The following is a 21,315-nucleotide window of genomic DNA, read 5'->3' on the forward strand; positions in this document are numbered from 1 at the left end:
ATATCACCCCTACTCTGCACTGCCTCCAAGAGCAGCTTGATAGTTAAAGGCTAGGGTTAGTGTCGGCACCAAAGTGGGGGCACAAAATTAAAAGGGCCACCAAAAGCCTCAGTAATCAAGATCAATAATATTTCAATGTAATGTTTTTTAAAGTCAAATAAATGCAAAAAACCTCCATGCTGAGCAAAATGTCAGTATTTTAAATTAAGAGAGTCTGACTCTGTTCTTGCATGGCCTGCCTCACTCACCCCTCCCTTACCCTGGCTATGAGTCAGAGAGGAGTTTCCATCACAGCTCCTCCACTTTCTCACTGTATGTCCCAGGGCCAGTTACTTAGCCTCTCTCTTCCTCAGTTTTCCAATCTTTAAAATCAGGATGATACTCTTTTGTGGGAATTTTTGAGAGGATTAATGGGATAATTTATATGAAGTGCTTATAACAGTGCCTGGCATGTAGTAAGTGCTCAATAAATGTTTGCTTCTTTATTCTTAAGAGATGGCGCTTCATACACAAAGCATGGACCTTCAGAGCTTACAAGGACTCCAAAAATTACTCATGCAAGCTCCTTATTATACAAAAAGCAGACTGAGGAACTGAGTGGTTAGTGACAGAGACAAGGGTTGGAAGGTGGAATTATGCTTTAGGGCAGCAAAGTGAAGCTGCCTGGAAATAAGATTTTCAATCAAGCTTTTGCTGCTTTCATGGAATATCTTCATTTTAATTCCATGCAGCTTGCAATGTCAGGAGCCCAAAGGCCCCAAGCCCAGCCTGACCCATGATTCAGCACTCTGCAGCCACAAGAAGGTCTGCCCTCTGAAAAAGGCAGAACTGGATCTGCAGGCTAGGCCCAAGAGCTCCTGCTGGGATCTCTTTTGATCCTCACACCAACCCTGTGAGATGGGCGAGGCAGGCATCTTCATTTCCATTTCACAGATTAGTGAAGCCAAAGCCCAGGGAGGTACTGACCACAGGAAACTAAATGAGGCCATATGAGGTGCGAGGTCTACTCTGCCTGATCTTAGCCCTGAGCCTTTTACCCACAGACCACACCTTGCCATGCTGTCCCTTTCCACTCCTCCAGTGCCCACTCCTACTCCCCTCAGCAGAACCAGCTTCTGGTCCAACAGGTCCCCTTTCATTCCCCATCAAGCCAGAGTGCGAATAGGAGCTGGGAAGAGAGGGGAGCTGTTGGTCTGCCAGGGAGCCAGGATACAAGAAGGCCAGGGCACAAGGGAGTCAGGGCATGGGGAGTTGATACACAGGTGAGCTGGGTCATGTGGAAGCCGGGATATAAGGGGGCCAGGGCACAGGGGAGTCAGGGTATAGGGGTTGATACACAGGGGAGCCAGGTCATGTAGGAGCTGGGGCACAGGGGAGCCAGGATATAAGGGGACCAGGGCACAAGGGAGTCAGGGCATAGGGGATTGATACACAGGGAAGCCATGTCATATGGAATCCGGACTGCAGGGCAGCCAGGATATAAGGGGGTCAGAGTACCGAAGAGTCAGGGTATAGGAGCTTAATACACAGGGGAGCTGGGTCATATGGAAGCTGGGGCACAGGGGAGCCAGGATACAAGGGGGCCAGGGCACAGGGGAGTCAGGGGATAGGGGGTTGATACATAGGGGACCTGGGTCATGTAGGAGCCGGGGCACAGGGGAGCGCAGGCCTCAGACCACCACTGGCACTCAATAGGCACAAGGGAGTCCATTTTCTTTCACTTACCATCTGCGTGGAGGAGGAGTTTCTGGGAAAGTGGTGCATTCGAGGAGTCGCTAGGTAATGCTGATAGTGCTGAGGGATGGGCCGCACCTGGAACTGAGCAGGACTCAAGCCAGCGTCCACACTGAGATCCCTGCAGGGAAACAGCCTCAGTGAACCATAGGGTGGTGTGATTTAGCCATCAGGTTACAGAAGGGACCTCAGACATCAAGCCTATGGAGGAGAATCGGAGTGACACCCTGCCAGAGCTGCAAGGGACTTTACGTCTCCCAGCCTTTCCTCTCTCTTTAGAGGGAAGGAAACGGAGACCCAGAGAAGGAAGGGACTCTGCAAGGTCTGAAGGAGCTAGAGCAATCCAGGCTCTATAAGACTTCTTTAAACTAGGGGACCAAAGCTCCCTCCCAAGACAAAGTCCATCTCTGAGAGGAATGCGGAAAGAAAAATCTAAATCGAGCAAGCCAGAGGCACCGAGTGGGAAAGACAAGGTTCAGATAAAAGTGGAGGAGGGAGCCGAGGCTGTATTTTTACCACTTTGAAAAACGAGAGAGACCTCTACACCTAGACCTACAGGCTAGACAGCTTGTCCTAGCCCACTGCATCCCACTCCTAAAAATATAGGAAAATTCATTTTGCTTAAAAACAAATTAATTGATGAATTACACAGAGGATGAACCAATGGCTAATTTGGAAAATGGCCAATTTCAGATCTGGAGAGAAAATGTGCAAGATAAGATGGAAACATCTTGTCATAACTGGAAACAAGAGAGCTATCAAAACACTACTAGGATGATGGCAAAAGGGCTCGGAAGCCGTCCTGAAGAGGCTTCCACTGGCCAGAGTTAGGACAATGTGCAGGTTGACAAGCATAACTGCAGAAGAAATGGAAATAAATAAAAATTGTTTAAATCCGAGCACGTGAAATGATGCTAGAAAACTGGTCCCCTTCAAAGGATGCTGGAGAACAAACTCTTCTTTTCTTTTCTTTTTTTTTTTTCCATTTTTTTTTTTTTTTTTTTTTTTTTTTTTGAGATGGAGTCTTGGTCTGTCACCCAGGCTGGAGTGCAGTGGTGTGATCTCGGCTCACTGCAGCCTCCACCTTCCGGGTTCAAGCAATTCTCCTGCCTCAGCCTCCTGAGTAGCTGGGAGTACAGGCATGCCACACCACGCCTGGATAACTTTTGTATTTTTAGTAGAGATGGGGGTTTCACCATGTTGGCCAGGCTGGTCTCGATCTCCTAACTTCAAGTGACCCACCCACCTATCTCGGGGTCCCAAAGTGCTGAGATTACAGGCATGAGCCACTGCACCCAGCCAACTCTTCATTTTGAAAACTAGTAAATAAATGAAAAGAAGCCTTTATTTTCTTACTGTATTTCCAGGTAATCAAACATTTGATGAGTGGAAATTTCTGTTTATAAAAGTTTTTCAGCTAATAAATGATTAAGGGATGACTGAATTTTTGTTGAATTTTTGTCACTATTTTGCCTCCCCTAAAGAAATAAAGGATCTAAGCAAAGATCATTGATTGTTGCTAACATCACAAAAGAAGCAACAACCAGACAGTAAGTGCTTTCTGGTGGAAGAATACAATATCACCTATGAAGTATTTTTGCCAAGAAATAAGAGTTGAACCTGAATCTACCGAAGCCTTAATCCTGGTGCCAAGGTCCAGAGAATACAAGAAACTAAGGAACATCTTAAGTGACAACACCAGAATGCAACCAGCAAAATCCAGATAAGAGGAAACTATAGGAAAAACAGTCTGATTTCTTCAACAAACACATTGGAGGAAAAAAAAAAAAGGATATGGAGGAAAATTAAAGGAATTGCTGCTTCTACTGATGATAGTTTAACAGGAGTTAAATGTACCTTTCCACTTTAAACCCCTAGAAAGTTGAACGGAATATATGAAATCTCTGTTTTCAGACATTATATGACAAGCAATGTAGACTGCTATCAACAGAAGGACAACACATGAGGTGAGCCCTGCAACCTCCCTAGTTTTTTTCATGAAGGCATATTCCAGACCATGAGCAGGGAGAGAACTAAGAAGAGCATGATAATCTTAATGAGTTGAGGATTCAGATATCTTATTTCCAGGAGACTGAGGTCTCTGAAAGTTGTGGTGCCATGATTTGGAGAGAAGAGGCAGCTAGGCAGAAGGAGAGCTCCAGAAATCTGCACGGAGATCCCCTTGAGTCTTTACTGAATACTAAGATCTGCATACATGGGGTGAAATTTTACCAGGTTGAACAAAGAGCATCCAAGGTATAGTGGGTTCCCAGAGATTAGACAGTGCTGGGAAAGATTCATATTCCAGTCAGCCAGAGCAGAGAGTACTTGGACACACAATAGAGACCCCAGAAGAGCCTTTCGAGACTTATTTATGTGTCTTATTAGGGCAGATCTAGAGTAGTCTCTTCTCTAGGGGTACTCCAGTCCTGCTGGAAGAAGACTTAAAAGTAAGCCTCAAAAGGATGAAACTGAACTACAAGTGTTGCTTACCAGAACGAAGCCTAACACTCTAAATGAATAAAACAAACGTAACTACTTAACAATGTATAATCCACAATTATTCATAAATGATGTTTGTCATTCAATAAAAAATTACTAGACATGCCAAAAAATGATAATATATCCCAGAATCAGGTGAAAAATCAATCCATTGAAATAACTATGAAACAGAAATAACAAGGATGCTAAAATAGCTATTATAATCATATTCAAACATACAAAAGAAAGCATAAAAACAGAGAAAAGTAAAACATATAGAAGAGGACATATTTTAATGATGTCAGTGGAACTTCTAGAGATGAAAAATCCAGTGTCTGAAATAGAAAATTCACTGGGTTAGATTAACAGTAGATTAGACACTACAAAAGAAAAGATTCGTGACTTTAAGACATAACAACAACAGTAATCCAAAATGAGCCAGGTGCAGTGGCTCATGCCTCTAATCCCAGCAATTTGGGAGGCCAAGGCAGGAGGATCACTTTAGCCCAGAAGTTTGAGGCCAGCCTGGGCAACATAGTGGGACACCACGTCTACCAAAAAAAAAAAAAAAAAGGTGTAAATTAGCTGAGTATAGTGGTGTGTCCTCTGGTCCCAGCTACTCAGGAGGCTGAGGTGGAAGGATCACTTGAGCCCAGGAAGTTGAGGCTACAATGAGCTGTGATGCCACTACTGCACTTCTGCCTAGGTGACAGAATGAACTCTTGAATAATAAGAAGAATAATAATAATCCAAAATGAAGCACACCATCAGAAAAAGACGAAAAAATTAACAGAGTCTCAGTAAAAATATCAAGCAGTCAGCCATATCGGTAAGTAAAGACTCAAAAAGAGAGGATGGAGAGTAGATGACAGAAAAAATATTTTAGGGAAAAAATGGCTTAAATATTTCCAAATTTAATAAAAACTGTAAATTCACAGATCCAAAAAGTTCAATAAACTTTAAGCAGGATAACACAAAGAAAACCACTCCAAGGGACATAATAATCTAATTCCTGAAAAATAGTAATAAAGACAGGATCTTAAAAGTAGTGAAAGAACAAAAGACCCATTTGACATAGAAGAACGTAGGTAAGAACGATCGTAGACTTCCCATCGACAACAAAGCAAGTCAGAAGACAAAGGAATGGCATCTTTGCACTGCTGAAGGGAAAAAAACTGCAAACTTAGAAATATATACCTAGCAAAAGTATATTTTTAAATGAGAGTGAAATAAAGACGTTTTCAAAAAGTTGAGAGAGTGCACTGCCAGGAGACTGTTACTACAAGAAATGTTTTAAAAACTTCTTCATGCTAAAGAAAACTAACACCAGGCAGAAACTTAGATCTCTACAAAGGAATAAAGAGTGCCAGAAATGATAATTATGTGGGACATATAAAAAATTGTTTTCCTATTAAAAATTGTCTGTAAAGGTTGACAGTTTAAAGCAGAGACTGGCAAACATTTTTCTGTAAAGGATCATAAATAGTAATTATTTGGGGCTTCAAAAGTCATACAGTCTCTGTCACAACTACTCAAGCATCCACTGTAGTGCAAAAGCAGCCATAAACAATAGGTGAACAAATAGATGTGTCTGTGTTCCAATAAAACTTTATTTACAAGAACAGAGAGCAGGCAAGATTTGATTCACAGGCCATAATTTGCCAACCACTGGTTTAAGCAAAAATGATAACAATGTATTTTGGTGATTATGCATACATAGAGATAAAACCTACCAAATGAGTAGCAAAGGATGGGAAGGGGTAATGGCAGTATACTGTCGTAAGAGTTTTGCATTACACACAAAATGGTATAATTCTATTTTAGGGTGTGATATGCTAAATAGGCATATTATAAACCTAGTGAATTCCCAAAATAAAATAAAATAAAGTGGTATGACTCTTAAACCAATATTTAATATTAAAAATTCTCAACTGATCCAAAAGAAGGCAAAAAACAGACAAAACTTTTAAAAGAAAAACAATGAAATGACAACAACAACAAAACTGATGGAAGAAAAAGAAAACAAATAGCAAGATGGCAGATTTAATTCCAACCATGTAGACAATTGCATTAAATGCAAATGGTCTAAACACCCCAGTTAACAGACAGAGATTGTCAACTGCAAAACAATCACCAACTACATGCTGTCCATTCAAGATATAAAGATGTAGATACTAGGTTAAAAGTAAAAGGAGGAAAGAGATACACCCTGTAAGCGTTAACTGGAAGAAAGCTGGAATGGCTATGTTAATATCAGACAAGGTAGACTTTGAACCAAGGGATATTACCAAGGATAAGGAAGGATGTTTCATAATGATAAAGGGGTCAATTCGTCTTGAAAAATGACAATCCTTTTAATATCCTGATATATATAAGTCAAAATAAGTGAAGCAAAAACTGACAGAACTGAAAAAACAAATTCATAATTAGAGTTGTAGACATCCACCCTCCTCCTTTATAATTCATGGAATAATTCATGAAAAAAAAATCAGTAAGAATATAAAAGACCTGAACAATACTATTGACCAACTTGATCTAACTGAAATTTACAGAATACTCCATCCAATAAGAGTAGAATATACACTTTTAAAAAATACATATAGAACATTTACTAAGATAGAATAAATGCTGGACCATAAAACAAGTCTCAATAAATTTAAAAGGATTAGAATTACACAGAGTATGTTTTCCGATCACATTGGTATTAAATTAGAAATCAACAACAACAAAAATTTCTGCAAAATCCCAAATTTTCAAAATTTAATAATAAACTTCTAAATTACCCAGGGTCAAAAAGAATTCATAGCACTAATTAGAAAGTTTGTAGTCCTTAAAGAAAAATTCAGTTTTATATGCTTATATTAGAAAAGAAAACCCAAAGTCATGATCTAAGTTTCCACCTTAAGAAGCTAGAGCCCAAAATGAGTAGAAAGGAGGAAATAATAAAATCAAGATCAGAAATCAGTGAAATAAAAAACAAACAATGGGATCAAAGGCTATTTTCTAAAGAGCAGTACAAATGATTAAATTTCTATCTAGATTGATCAAGAACAAAAGAGAGAATATACAAATTGCTCATATGAGGAATGAAAGAGGGAGCATTATAACAGATTGCAGATGTTCAAACGATAAGAAAATATTATGAATAGCCTTATGCCAGTACATCCAATGAAAAGAGAAAATTTATTGAAAGACAAATTACCAAAATTACCAGATGCAGTGGCACACACCTGTAATCCCAGCTACCTGGGAGGCTGAGGCGGGAGAATCCCTTGGGCCTAGGCATTTAAGACCAGCCTGCAACTGGGCACAGTGGCTCACACCTGTAATCCCAGCACTTTGGGAGGTTGAGGTGGGAGGACCGCTTGAGCCCAGAAGTTCAGGATCAGCCTAGCCAACATAGCAAGACACTGTCTCTACAAAAATTTAAAAAACAAAAAGTTAGCTGGGTACAATGGTGCACACCTGTAGTCCCAGCTACTGGGGAGGCTGAGGCAGGAAGATCGCTTGAGCCCAGGAGATCGAGGCTACAGTGAGCCAAAGTGCACTCCAGCCTGGGTGACAGAGCAAGACCCTGCATCTAAAAATTAATTAATTAGTTAACTAAAAATAATAATACCAATCCTACACAACCTCTTTCAGAAAGTAGATGAGGAAACACTTCCCAAACCATTCAATGAGGCAAGCAGTGCACTGATACAAAAATCAGACAAAGACATTTCAAGGAAAAAAAACCCTATAAACCAATCTCATGAAAAAAGATGTAAAAGTTACTTAACAAAATTTTAGCAATTTGAATCCAGCAAGAGGTAGATTAAATGAGACTTATGTGACATATCAACCAATCACAATGTATAAAACTTATCTGGATCCTGATTGATACAAAGTATAACAGAGAAATTTTAATACTGGCTAGACATTTGATTATAGTAAAAATTATTATTACATTTCTTTATGTTAATAGTGGTATCAAAGTAAGGATGTGAAAAAGCAGAGTCATTATCTCTCGAGATACTTAGTGAAATATTTACAGATGAAATAATATGATGCCTGGATTTGTTTCCAAATACAGCAGTTTCTCCTTTTCTGTGAGGGATATGTTCCAGGACAGCAGTGGCTGCCTGAAAATGCAGATAATACTGAATCTTATATATACTATGTTTCTTCCTATACTATATATTCATGCCAATGATAAAGCTTAATTTATAAATTAGGCACAGTAAGAGACTAACAACAATAACCAATAATAAAATAGAACAATTATAACAATATACTGCGAAAAACGTTATGTGAATATGGTCTCTCTCTCTCTCTTTTTCAATCTCTCAAAATGCTGTAATATTTTCAGACCATGGTTTACATGGGTAACTGAAACCCTGGAAAGCGAAACCACAGGTAACGGAGATGACTATAACATCAGGGAACAAAGATGAGTAAAACTGGCCATGAGATCTGGGCGCGGTGGCTCACGCCTGTAATCCCAGCACTTTGGGAGGCTGAGGCAGGCAGATCATGAAGTCAAGAGATCGAGACCATCCTGGCCAACATGGTGAAACCCTGTGTCTACTAAAAATACAAAAATTAGCTGGGTGTGGTGGCGCACACTCAGTCGGAAGACTGAGGCAGGAGAATTGCTTGAACCCGGGAAGCAGAGGTGACAGTGAACCAAGATCACACCACTGCACTCCAGCCTGGTGGCACAGAGTGAGACTCTGTCTTAAAAAAAAAAAAAAAACTGGCCGTGAGTTGATGTCAAAGCTGGATGACATATGTGTGTGAATTAATTATACTATTCTCTTATTTTTTTATTGTTTGATATTTTCTATAATAAAAAGGGTTTTTTTAATTAAGAAGTTTCTCTATTGTGCAAAGGTAACATCCACTAACTCCAAGTTTTATCTCTATGGGCACCAACTTCAGAAATACCAAACACATTCATGGAAACTTGTGGCATTTATTAGAGAAAATATGCTGCGAGCAGTCGTTTCTTGCAGTGTGCTGTGTACATTGAAGTGGTCCCTGGTAATTAGGACACAGCTTCCCTTTGGGAAAGTGCAGCTAGGCCCTAAAAGCACCGTTGAGAGGAATGCCAGGGCCTCAGAAGGTTCAATCTCAGATCCTACAGGAGCGAGATGGCAGGAGGCATGGGACTCTGAGACTTCCCCTCCTCATCTTGCCGCGAGCAGGCCCTGACCACTAACTTTCTATGCTTCCACTGTGCCTGCTGCTACTGAGCCTGGATCTCACACAGCCTGAGTTTGGCTACACATTGCCCTGCAATGTAATCTGAGATAGTTCTAAGGGAAAAACCCAACAAAGCCATCAGCCTTCAAGGGAGTCTGATCCCTGTTCCCTGGGTTACGCTCATGAGCGTATGAGCCCTGGAGAGCTGGCAGGAGCTCTCTGATGGTCTCTGATGGTCCCTGGCATCTGGCCCCATCCTCCTCTTTGCACAGCCCAGGTCTAGCTGCTATGGGCAGGAAGGACTGCCAGTCACTCTCACAGGCTCCACGCACACCACAGCCTGAACAGCAGCAGCTGTCAGAAGACCCAGGTCCTTGTCCCAGGCCTATCCCTTCTTAGCTGTGAGACCCTCTGTAGCTAATTCACCTCTTTGAGTCTCATCTCTAAGATGATGATAACAGTAGCTCCTCATGGTAATGCTGGAGCATCAAATGAGAAAATGCAGGTAAAAGTTCTTTGTAGAGCACTATAAAGATGCAAAGAGCCATTATCAGGCCGAATCCCTGGAACAACTCATGATGAGCCCGTCACTTGGGACATGAGCTAAACTCTTGGAGCCAGTTGGATGCAAACTTAGAAATCCACTAGGCCAGCCCTCCATCTGAGGCCTGAAGTAGGACAGTGCCTTATTCACAGACCTTGGCTGGCCAGTTGGGACCATCAGGGTTTCACACCTTTGCCTGGGCTCATTCCATTGCACTGCCTCACATGGCAGAAGCTCTGATTTTTAGCATTTACCCAGAAGTCTCAGGAAACCCAACAAATTCAAAACAAATGTTCAAGGAATTCTACCAAAGCAAAGTCCCGAGGAACTTGGAACCCAGTCACCCCAATCCCAAGAATGCTAACTGTAAAAGCAAGAGGCACTTGCCCCTCAAATGGGTGGGATGATCTGCCCTGGGTGGGCCTGGGTGGGCTCTCATGATGCCCCTCTTATCATCTCATCAGAAATTCCTTCCTGGACCCAGGTTACCCCAACAGGGGATGTGGTTCCTCGAACCCTAAAGAAGTCTGGACCAGGACCTGCCTCAAAGAGAAATTAGCCCCTAAAGCAGCAGTGTCTCCAGCCTTTGCTGTTGCCACCAGCCTGTAAGAGCTTGCTAAGTTTCTAAATGGGTTGCAGGAATATCCCACAGACCTAAAGCCACAGGGTTAACCCAGAACTGTGTTTTGGAGATTTCTTGTGCCAATGTATCATTTTTGGGGTTTGTATCTCAACATCACACTGAACTTTATTCTCCACTTTCAGTGTTCTTGAACATGGTGTGGTCTGGTTGCTGTGCAGACCCAAAGTTCTTCCTAGAATTTGGCACCACGAGTGCCAGCACCATCCTATGGGTGACTCCAGGCTCAGGGAGCTTTGGGGGCTTTGCTGAGGCAAGGTTGCCTGGAGGGGAAAGGACAATTAGAGGTGCTCACCCTCCACCCACTCTCTGCCCACAGGTCCCAGGTACTTACAGACCTCGGCCTGGGCAGGGCTACAGCTGTGACACAGCAGGGTACAGTCCACACTGGGGAGCAGAGTTAGAACTGAGAAGTCAGGACTGAGTCCAAGAAGGAGCATGAAAAGGATGGAGGCACTGGGTTGTGACTAAAAGTCAGGATAAAGTTATTAGGCATGGGCGAGAAAGAGAGGGGTTTAGGATGTATCCCCCAAGGCCTGCTGCTTCCACACACTCTCAGGCCAGGCTTCCCAGCTGAGAGAAGCTGCTTGGGTTGGGTTAAGATATCCCAAAGTAGGAAAAAAGGCCAGGGTAACCTCAGGGGCTGGACGACCTTGGGGATGGACATGGGCTTGCAGCCCAGTTTCTGGAATGACCTAGGGCAGAAGTCAGTGGTCTCTGATGGTTCTCTAAAGGGGATGGGGGATGCAACAGACACACTCTCCCGGCCCTCAGGGGCTCCTTGCAGAGGGTGAGAGTAGAGATATAATGCATTTCCTGTCATCCAATTACCAGGCTGCCTATCTCCTGGCAGAAGCAGCTCTCTAGAAAAGTGGACTGGGATGCAGTTAGCACAATCAATCACAAAACCCCTCGGCGCCACTAGGCTGGCCCCCCACTGGAGCAGAGCTAATTATAAGGGAGGAGAATCAGCATCCTACTTGGGAAGTGGGAACAGAACAGGCAGAAAGAGCCCAAGGGTGGACCAGACGGGCCTCCAGGCAGGGCCTCCCAGCATCCCCTGCTAGGGCAGGGACCAGCCTCCCAGAGCCTCCTTCTTTCTGTTTCTCCAGGCAGGTAGGAGCCAGGAATGCAGACTGGTTTAAATAAGAAAGATAAGGAGGTTTGGCTCTGTAAAGAAAGCTGAGGACAGGGCCAGCACCTGCACTGCCCCTTCTGCCATCTCCCCAGGATGAGTCCCACCTATGTCACCTGTTCTGTCCCACTTGCCTGTAGGCCCCTGTGCAAGTTCCAATCACTCAGCCATATGCAAGGGCCCTGAATGCTCCATGTGTGCTGAATTGAATTAAATGAAGTTGACTTGACTGCTGAGGGACAGAATTCAATCCAAACTGCAATTAAATCTTCCTAATTTGAATCTGCTAATTGGAAAAGGCTGGGCAGAAGTTGGCTGCAGTGCAATCTATCTTTTATGGAATTGTTCAATTTAACGGAAAGTGTACCTGAGAATGAGCAAAGGGCTGAAGAAAATGGAACATGTGAAAGCCACGATTTCCTGCACCTAGAAGCACCCTTAGCATTCAATTGACTAGAACTATTCTCTGGAATCATTCCTGGGTGTGCATGGGAAGGGCTCCCAAAGCAACCCTGGACTAAGCCTGACAAATGGCTAAAAAATGACACAACAGCACATCAATCTTTAAGATAATTCATGCTTTTCCATTGATAGATTATTTTACACTCTAAAACAAAACAAAACAAAAAACATTTTTGACCTAAAAGTTGCAAGAACAGCATAAAGAATTCCTGTATACCCTTCACCCAGATTCCCCAAATGTCACCATTTTACTGCATTTCTATTTCCTTCTCTCTCTGTCTCCCTTTCTCTCTCCCCCCAATGTATATAACACACTTACACACACACACACACACACACACACACATATATCCACACACAATCCTCTGTGAAGATAGATGATAGATTAGATTTTTTTTTCCCTGAACTCTTTGCAGGCATGATGCCTTTTACCTTTAAATATTCAGTGAACTGCACATCTTTTTAAGTTTTCAAGGGTTCCGATCCAACTCTAGTTAATATCGGCTCTCTTCTGAGCTAGAACCAGAGTTGGGTGGGACCCAGGATCCAAAACCAAGCGACCCTTCATCTCGGGACAACAAAGACGTCTGTCCTGAGTGAGGGAAATTATGGGCAGGTCTCTCAGGGGCCCACTATCTGCAAAGACTCAGCAACAACACCACCCTCAACCTCTCTCCCCAGCTCCCCTCCTCAGTCCTGACCTCTGACCTGGCTGGCTTTGTCTCCATCCTTCAAGATGCAATGTAAGCCTGTGTTTACACAGCCACCCCACCCAGCACTGCCTTGCTGGCATACCCTGGCACTTCTCTGTGGATCCCTTGAGACACACCTCCTCCAGGAAGACTTCCTGACCACCCAGTTCCTCGGAATTCTCCTTTCTGCTCTCCTCCAAGGGACCACTGGTTCATATCCCTCATTGAGCCTGGGAAATGTTTTCTATCCCTGTCCCGCCTCCCCCACTGCAGGACCGTGAACACTGAGTCCTATGCTGAACGCTGAGTCCATAATAGTACCCAGTAACATCTAAGCTAATTGCTAGAACCAGGCCCATGTGGGACCATCTGGCCCAGAGGGTGGCTGGGAGCAGAGGCAAAGGCTGGGGCCTGAGAACTAGGCCTCCCGCACCACTCAAAGTGAATGAAAACAGCAACTCCATGGACCTGGCAAGACCTCCCTCCTCCCTCCTCCCTCCTCCCTCCTCCCTCCTTCCTCCCTTCCTCCCTGCCTCCCCCAGGGGCCCTGAAGACTCACCAGTCAGTGCCCTCAGCCAAATACCTGGGCTGAGGTGTCTGCAGTTGGCCGAAGTCGAAGCTGGGGTGGAGGCGGTGGGGGTGGACAGATACACGCTCCTGACTCCGCCTGCACCAGAAGGGATGGAGAGCCCTGGCGTCAGGGGCTACCCAGGCCACTAGTTCTCAGGAGCTCTGAGAAACCCTCAGGTTGCCCCACTCTTGCAGCCCCGCTCAGCACCCACAGTCTAGCAAGCACTGAGCTTCACCACTCTTGGCAAACTCCAAGGAAGCTTCCCAGATGAACAGCAGGCTGCACCTCAGGAACTCTGGCTGTCTCCAGGCTGCCCGCTGTGTGGAGGTCTCTCCCTTGGTGTGTCTGCGGCAGACTACCTGCCTCCACCCACGCTCTCTGCCTCTTCGCCCTTCTCCTTTTCACTGTCCTTGGTGGGCCATCTTCAAGACACACAGACTTGCCTCCTGCAGGCTCGATGCACCCCTCTACTCCCATCATGCTCTTCTCCTCTCCTCAACCCTTTTTCAACACTCTTCCCAGCTTTCATGGCACAGGTCAAAGCCTTCCTCCTCCAGGAAGGCCTCCTTGAACATCCCAGATCATGGTGACCTCTTCTCCTTCTGATCTCCTACAACACTCACCTTCTATCTCAAGCATCCTAGGGCCTTAGAGATGATCTAGTCCAGCATTTCTCAAAGTGTACTCCGAGCATCCTTGGGAGTCCCTGCAACCCTTTCAGGTGGCTCAAGAGGTCAAAACTATTTTCCTAATAATACTATAAGGCTATTTGCCTTTTCACTCTCATTCTGTCACAAATGAACAGAGAAGTTTTGCAGATACTACATGACACAGATTCTGCAAGATTGAATGCAGAAGCAGACATAAGAACACAGCTGCCTTCTATTAAGCCACACATTAAAGAGATTTGCAAATATGTTTTTAAAAAGTCATTCTTCTCACTAAATTTATATATAGTGGTTATTTTTCATAAAAATATATTATGATATTTAAAATAGATATATAATATAACATATATAAAATATAACATGAATTTGTTATTTTTAAGAGAATTAATAAATATTTAAAACTTTTTAGTTTTCATTTTTAATATGGTAAACATCAGTAGTCAAAACCCACATAAACAGAAGCTCTTTGTAGTCTTCATTAATTTGCAAGAGTGGAAAAGAGTCCTGAGACCAAAAAGTTTGAGATCCACTGACTATCCAACTCTTTCTCCTGACAGTTGGGACTCAGAGACGCACAGTGACTCACCCAGGGCCCCACAGCTACTCCAGACCTATTTGATGAGGATTGTCTAATTTGACTCCCTGCTTGTTTCCTAGGTATTAATATGTAGCCAGACTCTATCTAGACCGTGGGTTCTTGAGAGCTCTTGAGGGCGGGAACCAGCCATTCCTGGAACCAGTCATTTCCTTTTGGTATCCTTTAGGGTTCTTGGGTGTTAGAATCAGGCAGTCATAAAGCTGGAGGGGACATGAGCAGTTCCCTAGACAAATTTCCTCCCATACCATGCAGGCGTCCACTGTGAGGATCATGGACCACCAGTTACCCAGTCCCCGACCCTGCACCTGGGTGACGCAATGGGGACGCACACTGGCTTCTGAGGGAGCCCATGTCAGGTCAGGACAGTGCTCACTGCCTGAAATGAACGCCTCTGAAACAACAGCTACTTCCTACAGAGACCCACTTGGTGACTGTCAGCCAAACCAGGGAGAGAAGCCAGGAGTCCAGCAGCCTGTAGCCCCGCCCCCGTCTCTGCCACACCGGGCCACGCCCACGCCCTCGCCCTGCCCTCTCACCGAGCCCCACCCGGGTCCCCACCTCCGCCCCAGGCAGCACCAACCTGGGGTGCGAGACGAGCCTGCGGTGCTGGGCTTCCAGGAGCTGCTGCTGCAGGAGGTATTGCTGGTGCAGGGCCTGAGGTAGGAAGGAGGGACCTGTGACGTCCTGGAACTGCAGGGTGGGCAGCGGGGTCAGCGACTGGTGCAGGGCGCCGCTGTGCTGGTGGGCCGGGGCCATGTGGGCGCTGAGGCCTGGCTGCGACTGCACGGGGTGGGCCAGCGGGAAGTCGGGAGCGAGCTGCTGCGGCTGCGGGGGGCCCAGGTGGAAGTGGCGGCAGGAGGTAGCGTGAGGATGCTGAGACCTTTGAAAGGGGGCACCTGGAAGGCAAGGACAGAGACGTCTCCATGACGACCAGCACGAGCAGTCACCACACTGACTCTTGTGCCCACCAGGGGCAGCCTGGGGCTGATGAAGCTCTAGACCTGCATTAGGACACAGCAGGGTCATCACTGTTAGAGGCATGTGGTCATCTTTAACCCAGCCAGGTAAAAGCTGTGTGTGTGTACCTGTTGGAGGGGGGAAGTGTGTCTTTAATGAATACATAAGCATCCTTTTTATAATTAACGTACTTGTTTAGAAGTTTTAAGGTTCCTAAAGCTTGGCCTTTTCAATTAGACTCCTATGCAAGCTCACTGACCCTACTGCCTTTTTAAAGATGCCACATGGAGAAAAGTTAGTCCAGCTTAGCCAAGCTCTGAACTTCACTGAAGCCTGGCCAGCCAGGACTCAATCCGTATGGAGCCCTAATTCCCAGAGAAAAAACAACCAGAAGTTGTTTTGCATACAGTTTTAAGGAAAGAAAAGACTCAGATCACACGAAAGAGTTTTTTTATTTAAGTAATAGCTAAATAATTTATTATAACATTGTCATTTATTTAAAAGCAAATGTGTCCAGGTATAAGCTGGGTTCAGGCTACATTCAATTTGAGCTCTAGTCCTTTTCTAAATAAAATTGAGCCTGATGACAAGAAAACCTTACAAATTCTAAGCGAAAATCCAGCTGTAGGTGGCAAAGAAGGCCTTTAATGAGGCCAAGAAGTAGACCCGGCATTTCAGAAAGATTTACAGAAAACTTCCTGCTAACCATGGCAGATTCAGTACATGTCTGCTCCTCCTAATACCCACTAAAATGAGAACAAAGGAATAAAGAGACAATAAACAGACAAGGACAGAGAATAGGAGAGGTGACATCAGCAGGCAACAGATGTCAACAAATTTTTGGAAGAAAAAGAAAGCAGATGGAGGAATTAGCAGAGCTGAGAAATTGAAGACCAAGCACCTACCAAAGGAGTGGTCAAGAAGAAATGGACAAGTCTTGCCGCACAGTGCCGGAAGGGTCAGGAATTGGAGGCAGTGACTACTTTGGAAGGCAGGAGAAAGGGCAGAACTGAGAACAGGGAGACTGATTGCAATCTGTGTAAGGAGCAGTTCTGCCCAGGGCACCTCCCCGTTCTCATGCAGGGCAGTGAATTTCCTTCCCAGAGAGGCTCCAGTAGGAGTGGGGATTGACCCGAGGCAGAAGAGGGGAGGGGTGCAGCACCATGCTAACAAACACAGCAGAATTAAGTGAAAGTCTGTATATGAAACTTTGGAATCCCTGTCTTCTTCCACTACTTGGTGCAAAAAACACTGTTACCCAAGCGTGTGCCCCTCCCCTGCACCCTCCACAGCCCGAGGGTGAAACTGGGGGATGCTTCTCTAAAGAAAATCATTGGTCCCAGGAAGAGCTCTGCAGATACTTCTGGTTGAGAGCACCCCAGTTAAATCACTGGGTCCCCAACTGGCCACTCTATAATGAAGCCCATTCATTGAAAAGTCCATTCTCACCCTCAAGGCACACAGGCATTCTAGACAGCTTTAGTGACCTACTGTTTGGCATGAACAGATAGCCTAAGAGTGATCAGCCTTTTGATTACAAAGTGAAAAGAGAAAGAGAACCTACCAAATTTTTAAAAATGAACTCAGAGTATCATGTCCTTTGCAGGGACATGGATGAAACTGGAAACCGTCATTCTCAGCAAACCAACACAGGAACAGAAAACCAAACACCACATATTCTCACTCATAAGTGGGAGTTGAACAATGAGAACACATGGACACAGGGAGGGGAACATCACACACCGCGGCCTGTCAAGGGGTAGGGGACAAGAGGAGGGAGAGCATTAGGAGAAATACCTAATGTAGATGATGGATTGATGGGTGCAGCAAACCACCATGGCACATATATACCTATGTAACAAACCTGCACGTTCTGCACATGTATCCCAGAACTTAAAGTATAATTTTTAAAAAATGAACTAGAGGAACAGAGTTAATACAAGGGCTAGAAAAAAAATTAACTTCAAAACAATATAATCCATACACTCAGGAAAATAAGATGTTGGATCCATGCAACAACAAGAAGCTCTTGTAGAAGGATCAATGAGAAAACGAGAAAAAGATCTCTTGGAAATTAGAAATGTATGAGATGAAATAAAATTCAACAGGGCAACTGGAAGACAAAGCTGAGGACTCCAAGAAACCAGAATGAGAAGACAAAGAAGTGGGGAATGGGAGGAAAAAAGATGCAAACGTTGAAGGAACCAGTCAGAAATTCCACATTTCACTAGAAAGAGAGAAAGAATGGAGGAAATGATAGGGAGAAAATTAGGAAAAAAATTACGAAGCCTGTTTCCTAGAACTGAAAGTCTGCATTCCTAGATAGAAAAGGGCCTCTGAGTGCCCAGCAAAATAGATGGGGGAAAGAACCCGCCCGAAAGACATCTCCCCATGAAGTATCCAAACAACGGGAGCAAAGAGGTGGTTCTGAAGCCTTCCAGAGAAAAATCAAACAGGTCCCATGAAGGTCAGAAATCAGAATAGCTTGAGATTTTTCAAGAATGAATGAATCCAGAAGCTTGAAAACAATAGAGCAGCTGCCTTCAAGGTATTGAGGGGGAAGAATGATTTCCAATCTAGAATTATCTGCCCAGCCAAACCATTAATCAAGTATGAGAATAGAATAAAGCCATTTTCAAACATATATAAGCTAAAAAAAAATTAAGCTTCTCAACACTCCTCAAAAAGGTACTAACATAAACCAAGAAAGAGGAACAACAAAACAGGGCTGCACTCGACAGAGGTGGAAGGCTTCCCAAGCACACAGCTGCGCAGGGACCTCTGCAGCCATTCCACAGGGGAATAGGAGGGACTCTGGGAGGGGATCTGGAGGAGAGGAGAGGGGACTGGAAACAATGCGACTGCTGACAAATATGGCCACAGGAAAATAGTATTACTGCACAGTGGCTCACACCCATAATCCCAACACTTTGGGATTACTTAGGAGGCTGAGGCGGGAGGACCACTTGAGGTCAGGGGTTCAAGACCAGCCTGGACAAGATAGCAAGACCCCATCTCAATAAAAAAAAAAAAGGAAAAAAAGAGTATTTTAAAAAATAGTATTTGAAGGAATTTTACAATGTGATAGAGAATTTGGTAAGAATTTGTAAAAATACTATAGAAAACAAAACAATCAAAAGAAAATGAGGCAATTATTATGACCAAGAAAAGAAAAAGTTGTGTAAGAAAGTGTAACTACCTGTATGATGTTATACTTGGCTCAACAGTAAACAACATTTCTATATTAACAATAAAACAAATAATAAGCTATATTAGAACAGAAAAAGACATTTCTTCCACAATATGAATAACATAGGCAATATTAGAAATTTAAAAATCGACAAATAGAAATCTAATCTTTGGTTGTAAATTTGATTGGTAATTTATGTCCTTTAGGAAAGAAATGCCTGAAGAAGAGTTAAAAGTGAGCTGCAGTTGAGGGATTTTGCCTCTGGTGTGGAGGGCAAAGGGCAGACTGAAGCTGCTTGACTCAATGTGTCTTATACTAGTCTATTCAGCCTTGTAGATTATGTGCATGCCACTGATCAATTTTTTAAGATAAATCTTTGCGAAAAGAAATGAAAATCCAAAGAATTTCTGCTTCACTGCAAGTGAGCCAGAAAAGAATTATCTAGAACTTTAATTCCCACAAGCATTTCCATAAGTAGGGCCTCTCTGCCTTATAGATTCTGGCTTTGCTGAGTTCGGGAGCTGCAGCAAGAGCAAGCGGCGCCAGACCCCCTTCCCCTCATTCCGTGGTCTACCATGACACAGGACAAAGGGAAGGAGACTGCCAGTGTGACAGAGGGAAGGGAGGCAAGAAAAGGGAGGACTGCAGAGGGATAAAGAAGAGAAGTAGAAGATAAGCATGACTATAAAGGAAAAGAATGGGGTGAAAATGGGTATTGTCAAGACTCTCATCCAGCACTGTCCAACAGAATTATAATGTGGGCCACGTAGGGAATTTTACATTTCCTAGTAGTCACCTTTTAAAAAGTAAAAAGAAACAGTTGAAATTAATTTGAATAATATATGTTTCTGTAATTCATCATATCCGAAATGTTATTTCAATATGTATTCTATGTAAAACATTATTTAGCTTTTTTACATTCTTTTCTTTTCATACTATGTCTTCAAAATCTGGTGGCTATTTTGTAGTTACAACACATGTCAGTTCGCCCTAGCCTCATTCCAAGTGCCCAGTAGCAACTGGAGGTGAGTGACTTTCATTTTGGACAGTGCAACTCTGTAGGAAAAAAGCCAGCTCCGTACACAGAGCAAAGCACTTCAGCCAAGTTTCCTAACTGATAGAGTGGAGCAGCGACCACTGCTTCCTGGTGAAATCCAAACCCCTTGGCCTGGTTTTGTTTGTTTTTGTTTTTGTTTGAGATGGAGTCTCACTCTGTCACCAGGCTGAACTGCAGTGGCATGATCTCAGCTCACTGCAATCTCCGCCTCCCGGGTTCAAGCCATTCTCCTGCCTCAGCCTCCCGAGCAGCTGGGATTACAGGCAAACGCCACCACACCCAGCTAATTTCTGTATTCTTAGTAGAGACGGGGTGTCACCCTGTTGGCCAGGATGGTGTCGATCTCCTGACCTCATGATCCACCCACCTCAGCCTCCCAAAGTGCTGGGATTACAGGCGTGAGCCACTGCGCCTGGCTTCCCCTTGGCCTAGTATTAAAGCTCCATTCTCCATGTTTCCCACAGACCCCTCCAAGCCCTCCCCCAGCCGTCCACACTAGTCTACCAAGGAGCCTTCAGCCTTCTCTGGAGACTTATTAGGAGGACCACTTCTCGCACATTCCCACTGGAGAGCTTGTGCTCCCATCTCCCTGGCTGCTTTTCCCATCTCAAAAGGTCCGTGTCTCCTCTCAGTTCCTCCAGAAATGCCACCCTGCCCACCAGCCCCAGGGATGCCTTCCTCCTCTGAGCTCTGAGAACTCCCTTCTCTCCCACTCCTTTGGCACATGGCAGTGGCTACCTTGAGCTGTCTCTTCACACTGGCCGCCCCCACCCGGCTGGGCTTCATGTCTTTGCTGTTTCTGGATCCCCACGCACCTGGCTTGGTGCTGGCACCCAGTAAATACCTGCTTGTCTGACGGATTGTTGTGGGGAGTGAGGGAAGTGCCGTGGCTCGAAGGGACTGTGGGTTTGAGGCTGGTTGAAGGCAGACGGGTTTGAAATGGAATGGGAAAGAGAATGACAAGTGGGGCCAGGTAGGCTCTGGGTTTTGATGCTGTGGCATGGCAGGGCCAGGTCAGGCGGGGCTGGCCAGCACCCTCCCGGGTGGGCCCTGGTGGAGCCTCCCCCACTGCCACGAACGTGCAGCTGCCTCTCTCACAGCAGCCCCTCCTGCCACGAGGATACCCACTCTGTCCAAGGAGCCTTCAGGATTCTCTGGAGGCTCACGAGGAGGAGCACCAACTGCCCCAGCCTGGGGAGGTTTCTACCATCCTACAAGCGGACACACCGGGAAGTGAGAGCAGATGCCTTCTCTCCAGGTGGCAGCCAGAGGAAGGTGGACACAGGTATCTGGCTGTCTGTAACATTCCAGGCCATTTCTACCTGCAAGGTCCTTTGACTTCCCTTCTGGGAGGCTGTGCTTCTTCCCTCCACCGTCTCCATCTCCAGAGTGGTTCTTGGTC

General features: G+C 44.7%; 1 protein-coding gene across 3 annotated transcripts in view; it reads right to left on the bottom strand.

The window, feature by feature from the left end:
* The window catches only part of ARK2C (arkadia (RNF111) C-terminal like ring finger ubiquitin ligase 2C), a 128,416-nt gene that overhangs the window by 13,845 nt on the left and 93,256 nt on the right, over positions 1-21,315 (bottom strand). For 2 of the 3 annotated variants that reach the window (XM_011772296.2, XM_011772305.3), the window contains exons 2-4: positions 15,290-15,605; positions 13,432-13,539; positions 1,726-1,855 (exon numbers count right to left, since the gene is read on the bottom strand). In XM_011772296.2, the coding sequence (XP_011770598.1) occupies positions 1,726-1,855; positions 13,432-13,539; positions 15,290-15,605 (554 nt within the window). Of the gene's footprint in view, positions 1-1,725; positions 1,856-13,431; positions 13,540-15,289; positions 15,606-16,571; positions 16,672-21,315 lie in introns of those variants that run through there. The other variant, XM_011772314.3, reaches the window with a different exon arrangement.

Source organism: Macaca nemestrina, chromosome 19, assembly GCF_043159975.1.
Source record: "Macaca nemestrina isolate mMacNem1 chromosome 19, mMacNem.hap1, whole genome shotgun sequence".
In the NCBI taxonomy this organism is placed as follows: Eukaryota; Metazoa; Chordata; class Mammalia; order Primates; family Cercopithecidae; genus Macaca; species Macaca nemestrina.